The sequence below is a fragment of the Peromyscus californicus genome, unplaced genomic scaffold, assembly GCF_007827085.1.
Source record: "Peromyscus californicus insignis strain IS unplaced genomic scaffold, ASM782708v3 Scaffold_22__1_contigs__length_63687245, whole genome shotgun sequence".
NCBI lineage: Eukaryota > Metazoa > Chordata > Mammalia > Rodentia > Cricetidae > Peromyscus > Peromyscus californicus.
In genome coordinates, this window is record NW_026294525.1 from 46,474,547 (window position 1) to 46,482,920 (window position 8,374).

At 44.2% G+C, this 8,374-nt stretch overlaps 1 protein-coding gene across 1 annotated transcript in view; it reads right to left on the minus strand.

The window, feature by feature from the left end:
* Calhm6 (calcium homeostasis modulator family member 6) overlaps positions 1 to 670 on the minus strand; it is a 1,797-nt gene extending 1,127 nt beyond the window's left edge. The window contains exon 1 of the mRNA XM_052750652.1: positions 1 to 670. This exon is cut by the window's left edge and continues 2 nt beyond it. Coding sequence (XP_052606612.1) covers positions 1 to 523 — 523 coding nt within the window. The 5' untranslated portion in view covers positions 524 to 670.
* Between the last annotated feature and the right edge of the window lie 7,704 nt (positions 671 to 8,374).

Genomic DNA, 8,374 nt, shown 5'->3' on the forward strand with positions numbered 1-8,374 from the left:
GAGACTGAGCCTTGAGCTGACTCAGGATGTCCTGCATCTCCGCCTCCTGCTTGTTGCAGGGAACCAGCGGTAGCTTGTCGACGCAGCTGTCGTCTCGGCCCTGGCACAGGCGCTTGGCCATGTACGTGCTCCCGCTGACAGCACACTGGTAGAAGGAGCCCCCGAGCAGCGCCACCGCCACCCAGGTGACGGCCGGGACTGTGGCGCCCGCGGTGAGTCGCGCGCACACGAAGGCGCTGTGCGACCAGGAGCTGGAACTCGTGCTCCGGCTCCCTGAGCAGCACCCGGTGAGCAGGCGCCAGGTGCGAGCGCTCAGCGCGTAGCCCAGGACGAAGAGCGCCAGCGCGGGCACCAGCAGGAACACCAGGCCGTAGGGCAGGTTCCAGGTAGCGCTGCAGGGACACTGGAACACCACCTCGGAGAAGATCTTCTCCCCACCCGCCGTCAGCAGGGTCACCAAGCCGTAGCCCAGGGCGCTGCGGTGCTTGCTCTGCAGGTCCAGCACCGCCTTGAACTTCTCCATGGAGTCTGCTCACCCTGGGGCTCACCCTGGGCACCCCGCTGGGCTCAGAAGCTTCGGCTCTGCTCTGTGTGTCAGGAGGGTTGAGTGAACTGGGGCTAGGACCTTACACTCAGCTTTGAAGCAACTTTAGAAAAAGGAAGACGGCTTTTCCGCCCTTTCTGGGTTTCACTTTGTTTTGTTTTGTTTTTAAACCAAGCCAGCTCTAACATAGGCCAACAAATCCGCCCCTAGATCCTTGACCTCCCTGGACCCACTCCACATCCCAAGACTGCAGGGAACAGAGGAAGCCCCGAGTGAGAGACTATATTTTGATATGGGTAGCCTGTTGAGGACTTCTAGACCAATTAATTGGTTCATGGTAAATTGGCAAAGCCATTACCCGTATGGGTCAGGGTCATCAAAGTTTTCCTTGGGAGTCCGAGTGTGCGTGTTTATCAACAGCTGATCAGTGCGTGCGAAGTCTAGCACCTACAGCTTTCTCCTGGAAGTTTACAGGCTGTGAATGCTGGCCCACAGAGATGGCTTTCCAGCCTAACCGCTCCTCCGTGCTGTACCTAACACACACGCTAAGGTTTGGGGAGAACCCCACCTGATCCCAGCTTCATTGCCTGGGTGTCTGTGTGTCTGTCCTTTCTCCATTCCATAGCAGCCTCTAGCCAGCCTTTCTGGATCCAAACTGCAAAGGACAGAGCAGAAGGCCGAAGCCCTGGTCACATTGCTCCCTCAGTTCTGGAACTCTACCGCAAGAGAACTGTTAACTCTGTTCCTTTGTTAACCCAACATGACCTCTTACAATGTAGCCAGCTGATCAAAACAAGAGAGCTACAGAATTTCCTTCTATTGTAGCAATCCAAATTCCTGGGCCAAAACCCAGTTACTAGAAACAGGGCATTTACAGGAAGCAGAGACACACTTTTTCATTTTTTTTCTTCATAAGCTAAACCACAGCAAAACTGTGATAGAAGTATGAAGTCAGGTTCTAGTTCTTCTGTATGATGCACCCAACCTCCAGTACAGGGGTGCCAGGTTAGTCCCTGCTGACACCTCTCTCTGTCTCTCTGTTTCTTTCTCTCTCTCTCTCTCTCTCTCTGCCAGTTTTTGCCACAAACACCCTCACAGATGTGCCCCAAAGTACCCCATACTAAGGCACCTCTTAACGCAGCCATCTTGACAATTAACTGTGACAATCCCCCATGATTGCCATGGCAGGAAGGGTTCTGGATGGTCTCCCGGTAGCCATGGAATGCTTCAGCACAGCCTGTGGCCCAGCTTACTGCAAGAGGACAAGGACGTTCAATCCTCTCACTGGCCGAAGAAAAGAAGTGGCTGTGGGTGTTGGTTCCAGTTTCTGGTGTCTGTTTCCCTCATTTCCTCCCCTAGACAACAATATCCAGACCGGTCACAGTGTGGTGCTCACAGCCCAGTATCTTCAGCTGGAGTGTGGTCACCCTGACATTATGTCACATCTTCATGCAGTCTTTCTTGGTTGACAGATCTGTACATTGATAATAATAGATTAACCTGTTCTCTCCAAAAAGTATACAGTGAGTAGATCTATGACATCCACAGGGAGTATTCCATCCTAAAAGGAGAAAATGGAAGGCGGGTGTAAGCACAGACTGACCTGTGCAATTCTGAACTGATGCTTGAGCGTACAAACCTTTCTTCATTATACGTCTTCCAGTTTCTTGAGGATTTTCTTCTCAGCTACACACTGCACTTCTGGGCAACTAAGCAATTTTTTTGGTCCCTGTGTTATCTGTGTAATGCTAAAGAAACTTATGTCCACTTGAGCTTATGATTTCTCAACTTTAAATCCCTCCTAAAATTACTGTCTTATCGCTTCGAATCCAGTCAAGTGTGCTTGCCAATGTTTGCATTTGTTTTGGCAACGTTGTTTCTTAGATCTATTATATTCTTTTGCTTTCTCGACCGGTATCACTCCCATTCACCCCCACGGCCATAACATGTAACCTGAGCCTACACGGGTCTGTGATTCTCTGTGAAAAAGGCACACTTAATTTTATCTTTGTCCTGAGTGTTTATCCAGTAGAGTGCTTTAATACTGTCAGTCCTGAAGTGCCTTGTTTATTGAGAGATGTTACCAATAGGTCTAGAGACCACACCATACTTTTTTTTTTTTTTTTTTTTTTTTTTGGTTTTTCGAGACAGGGTTTCTCTGTGTAGCTTTGCGCCTTTCCTGGAACTCACTTTGGAGACCAGGCTGGCCTCGAACTCACAGAGATCCGCCTGGCTCTGCCTCCCGAGTGCTGGGATTAAAGGCGTGCGCCACCACCGCCCGGCCACACCATACTTTTAATTTGACCTTATCCACAGTTATTTTAATGGGCTTTGCCTTTCACTGATGTGTTAATCTCTGTCCGTGTTTGAAGTCTCTAACACCTGTAAAGATTTGTAATTTTGCAACGCTCCAACATCTGAAATAGCTCTGTTCCTTTCTTGTTTGTTTATAAATTAGCCAATTCCCTTTGAGCTTTATGTCTCCTTGCTAGAACCTAACTGATAACAGCAACTACACACTAGGAATGTTGTTTTCTTCTCTTTTCTACCAAAAGCCACATTCTCCTTAGTTCCATAGCCTTTGGTCTCATTTCATAACAAGAGTTAGTTTCACTAATCACCCCAAAACATGATTGTCAACTCTCTAGCCTCACTGATCAATTTCTAGGATGTCTTATCACTGGCTGCCAAGATCCTGCCAAATATTATAGGGTTTTTATTAGGGAAGCGGCCTGCTCAGACACCAACACTGGTCAGACGCAGTCACAGGCTTCAGCTACCCACAAGGGAAAGGGGAGATATGGTCCATGTTTGGGACTTCACGGCATGAGTGAGAACAGGGAGTTTCAGCAGCACCTTTTCTGAGTCTCTCACAGGCCTTGTCTTCCTTTTTAGCTCCATCTTTGTTTCCTTGTCATGGTGACGGTTTTGTAGAAGTTAATTTGATGTTTACTATTTTTTGTTTATCTTCCCAACTAGATTATAAACTCCATGAGGATGAAGATCAAGCTTGACTTAATTTGTTCACTACAGGGGCACCTAGACTACGTCGATGGCTGATAAACGTGTGTGGGAATGGTTAGTAGATGAAGGACAAAAGGGCAGATTTAGACTTTCTCTTCTCTTCTTGCCGTCAGAACTGTGCCTGTTTTCTTCAGCTCACAGCTCAAGTCCTTTGTAGAGGTCATGCCTGTCTGAGCATGCTACTTATCTCATAGCTGAAGATACCTTGAAATGTCAACTCTGTGACCAACCGTGATAGCCTATCCACAGAGGGACAGGGCAGCATTCAGAAGACAGAGCCCTGGGAAGGTCCCAGGTGCAGGTGACTAGCTGCCTGCACACCCGCTCCCACTCACCTCCGTCAGTCACCAGTGGGGGCTGGTGAAGCTTGAGGCATGGGCAGAACCAGGCATCTCCCACGACTTCCTCCTTCGAGCTTGCCTGCTTCTGTTTTGTTCACTCAGCACAAGTGTCTGCCCGCTGGCTTCCCTGTTTTTCTATACTTCCCATAACTACACATAACTCAGTCATCTAGAGACGGATATTCATTTTTCCTTAAATTGTAGAAAGTGACCAAAGAATAATAATTTTTTTTGTACTTTATTTTTAGATTTTTTTTTTTAAATAGGCCATATTTCCTTTCCTGGAAGCAATGAACTGAGACAGAAGAGGTTTTACTCACAGCTGAGCCAGACTGTATGGGACTCTACTTTGGTAGTACCATGCACCTGCAGTACTTTCTTTATTAAGCTAATCCAAATTTGGCTACAACGACTCTCTTCCTGGCTCCTTGACGATGGACCCAAGTCTCCTTCCCAGCTCTCTGCCTCCTCCTACCATTAATATTGCTACCCACCAAAGTTCAATCTTTACCCAATTAATATCCTCGTGGCTCCATCACTAGCTGTGCCAAATTGTACAAGCAAGTGACTCTCCCTGTGCCTGTGTTTTCTCATCTATAAAATGAAAATGCATTTATCTGGTCCATCGGGTTGCAGAGAGCAGATGAGTTGGTATATGTAACATCCTTGACATAGTTCCGGCATATAGAAAATGTTCAAGGGTACTGCACCTTATCAATGCTCTTTACCATGGCTTAGACTATGTGTTAACATGCCCAAATCTTCCTCCCTACCCCTTCCCCTTCCAAAGCTCTACACTGTCATTTCCAGTTGCTTAGTAGACATTTCCACTTACACATCCAGCAGTTACCTCATGCTTTCAATAGTATTCATATTACGGCAAAACTTACTTCATTTTCAGATTTTTCATGTCAGTTAAGGGTATTAGGTTTTCAATCTAGAAGACTTAGTTGCTGGTGGGTACCACTCAGTTTTCTATGCAGTTTAATTCTGTCTCAGGACTACTCTTCAGATTGGATGTCTCCTCTTCACGTGTGGACCAGACTCTCATTACCTCACCCCACTGCAACTCACAATACCTAGTTCTAGCAACATTAACTTGTTGAGAAATGACTATGAGTCACAGCTGGCAGAGTTGAAAAATGGTGGCAGACTCTAGCAGTTTCTTACAAAACCGGAGTACTCTTACCTTATTATCCAGTATTGTGTATGTCCAGCCTCAACACTGGAAACAACCAAGTTCTTCAGCAAATAATTGTGGTACAATCAGACAATGGAATATTATTTACTTCTTTAAAAAACGTTGTCAAGATATAAAAGACACGATGAAACGCGATGCACTTAATATCACTTAAGTGAAAGGAGCCGATTTGAACAGGCTACTCGCTATATGGTACAGTCCTGTGACCCTCTGGAAAAAGCAAAACTGTGGAGATAGTAAAGGGATGAAGGGTGGAGGGAGAGTTGAGTCCACAGAGTACAGAAAGAGATCTAGAGCTAACACTGATCTGATGCTGACCTAACGCTGTAGCTACTCTGAATGAGAGGGGCTGGACCTGGAGCTCAGTGCTAGAGTTGATGTGTAGTGTGCACGAAGCTCCAGGTTCAAGCCTTAGCACAAAAGAGGGAGAGGGGAACAAAGCAAAAAGAAGAAATGCGAAAGGAAATGGTGAGGAATATAGTATTCCAACAATTGAGCGCTGTACAGTAATGTAAATCAACAAATATTACTGTAGCAACAATTAACAAAGACAAATCTTTAAAATGTGATACTGAATTATAAAATTAAACCTCCAAAATACATTTAGTGTGATTTCATTTATAAACAGTTTTAAGTCTAAAAAAATCTATTTTTGAAATTATGTATATTATATATTGTATTATGATAAAACTATAAAGAAAAACAAAGGCAATGATTAAGAATCAAGCCAGCACTTTTCATCCTTGGGGCCTGAATGACTATATGATTTGGAACAGTGCAGGGGTACTGGCATCGTAATATTTATAAACCACTGTGAAGATCACAGGAATGTTGACTTACATCTGTGCCTTGTGTTCTAGTCTTAGTAGTTGTCACAACTATAAGTTTTATTGCTTAATTTGTAAGGCAAGAAAGAGAAAGTAAGCCAGTGGTCTTGCTTTCCAGTCAGAAACCCCCATGCTTTCAGTTGTCGGGGGACAAGCTCCCTATGCCCTACACTGGCATGGAGGGTCTGCGCAGGCTAACATCTACACTCTACTCCATCCCAGGTACCTGGTTTCCAGCTCCACTCACCCCTTAGTCTCCCCATTCTTCAATACCACCCTTTTCTGTTTGCTTTCTTGCTGCTGTGGATGGTGCCACACTGTTCTTGGCTTGCAAACTACCCTTTCCTTTAACACTCAGCCCAGCCCATGCCTTCACTCAGGTCATCCTCCTGCTCCAAGACGGCAACGCTTTCTTTGCTCTTAGGCCATTTACCAATGAATAACAGGCCGATAGCTCTCACTGTAAACACTGTAATCCTTTTTCCTTGGTCTGTCTCTGAGATTTTCTGGACGCTCCCAGAGCTCAGAACGTTTCTCACTGGTCCTCTCCTATGGCAGCAGCAGTGGGGGGTCTCTCTGCCTAGAGTCATCCTCTCACACAGGAAGGGTGTAGATGACCTTCATATGCTTATAGAGCTACCCTGGCCCATGCTGTCCAGTCTCGGTGAGAATTAAAATGAAGTCTTCCAAGGAGTATAACACAGTGTTAAAAACAGAGGGAGTTCGGGTGTTTTGTGCTTTTCATGCTGAGCTAGAGGGTGCTGATGTTAACACTGGATTTCCTCACCTAATCAAGAATCAGAATCAGATGTTTAGTAAGCAAAATATTTAGTAAGCAAAAAAAAAATGCAACACTATTCTTTACAGTAACAAAGATAATGTTGGAGGGTATTATGCAAAACAACTCAGGCCAGGCTAACAAACACAAGCACTGATAGGAGGAAGCCGAAAAGCTGATCTTACAGAAGTTGATGGAGAAAGGGGACATAACGCACGCCAAACTGCAGTGAGATAGGCAGGGTGAGCTCTGGTGTCCTACACCACGGCAGGGTGAGCTCTGATATCCTACACCACAGCAGGCAACTCTGATGGATATTTCACTGTATAGTTCTAAGTGCTAGAAGAGAGGACCAGGTGCTCCCAACACAAAGAAATCATAAATGCCCAAGATGCTGGAAATGCTGCTTGGTTAGACACCATCATCACAGATTGTATACATGCACAGCAACAGCACGCTGTGCCCTGTACAAATGTACAACTATCCTGTGTCAGTTAAAAAGATAAAACTTAAGAAGGATTAATAAATGGGACCTCTTGAAACTGAGATGTTTTTGTAGGGCAAAGGACACGGTCAATAAGACAAAACGACAGCCTACAGAATGGGAAAAGATCTTCACCAACCCCACATCTGACAGAGGGCTGATCTCCAGGATATATAAAGAACTCAAGAAACTAGACATCAAAATACCTAATAGTCCAATTTTAGGAGAATGAAGGCTAAGGAATCTGAAGAACACTGGAAAAATGAGACATCTGAAGAAAAAGGACAAATCATCTAGAAAAAATGTCCCAAGAAAAAGAGTAAAATGGCCTATTGGTATATCATCTATAAAATTTCATGTCTTCCTAAATGTTTGTTTCTGCTCTTCTCTAAAGACATTTAACACTATTGGTGTTCTTGTAGTCCCAGTTCAATTAAAATTTGAAGCTGACTTTGGAGTTGGAGAATGGCTCTCTCCTTTAAACTCAAGCATGTTGTTAAAAGGAAAATGCAAACTCCCTGTATCATGTCAGAAGAAAAGAGCCATCTTCTGCTATGGGACAGGAGAAAAACCAAATTAATTAAGGGACTATTCTATTACTAATCTCAATTCTTTGATTCTATTCTGATTCTTTAAACTTTTCTTAAAGTATGAATTTTATATCAAAATTTACAAGATTAATATATATATATTTTAAACTTTGTTAAGATATTAGTGGTCGTATAGAGTATTAACTAATTCTAGAAAAAAGGCTTCAGTTAGCTGCCTATGTATGTCTTTGTGTTCCAGTCTCTTATCAGTTTTCTGCAGGAAATCATGGCCAGGCTTAACATCAAATTTGAAGTCTCCAGGAAGAAGATGGGGCCCCACAACAACAACAACTTCACATGGACAATAATAATATCACTAAGCTGACAAACATCATCTACAGATCAGCTTTGGGTTACAAACTGCTCAGAGAAATTTTGAGATGGCTAGCTGAGATGATCCAGTTTCAAAGACTACTTGAATAAGGACTTGAGATAAGCCCTGAACTTTGGCATTATGCTCAGACTGGACAACAAAGGATATAGCTACCTTTCCTAGAATTTGACAATTAACCCAAAATTTTTCTTCAGAATAAAGATACCTTTGCCCATATCCAGCAGGAAGCAATTTTAAGAACACAACACCCA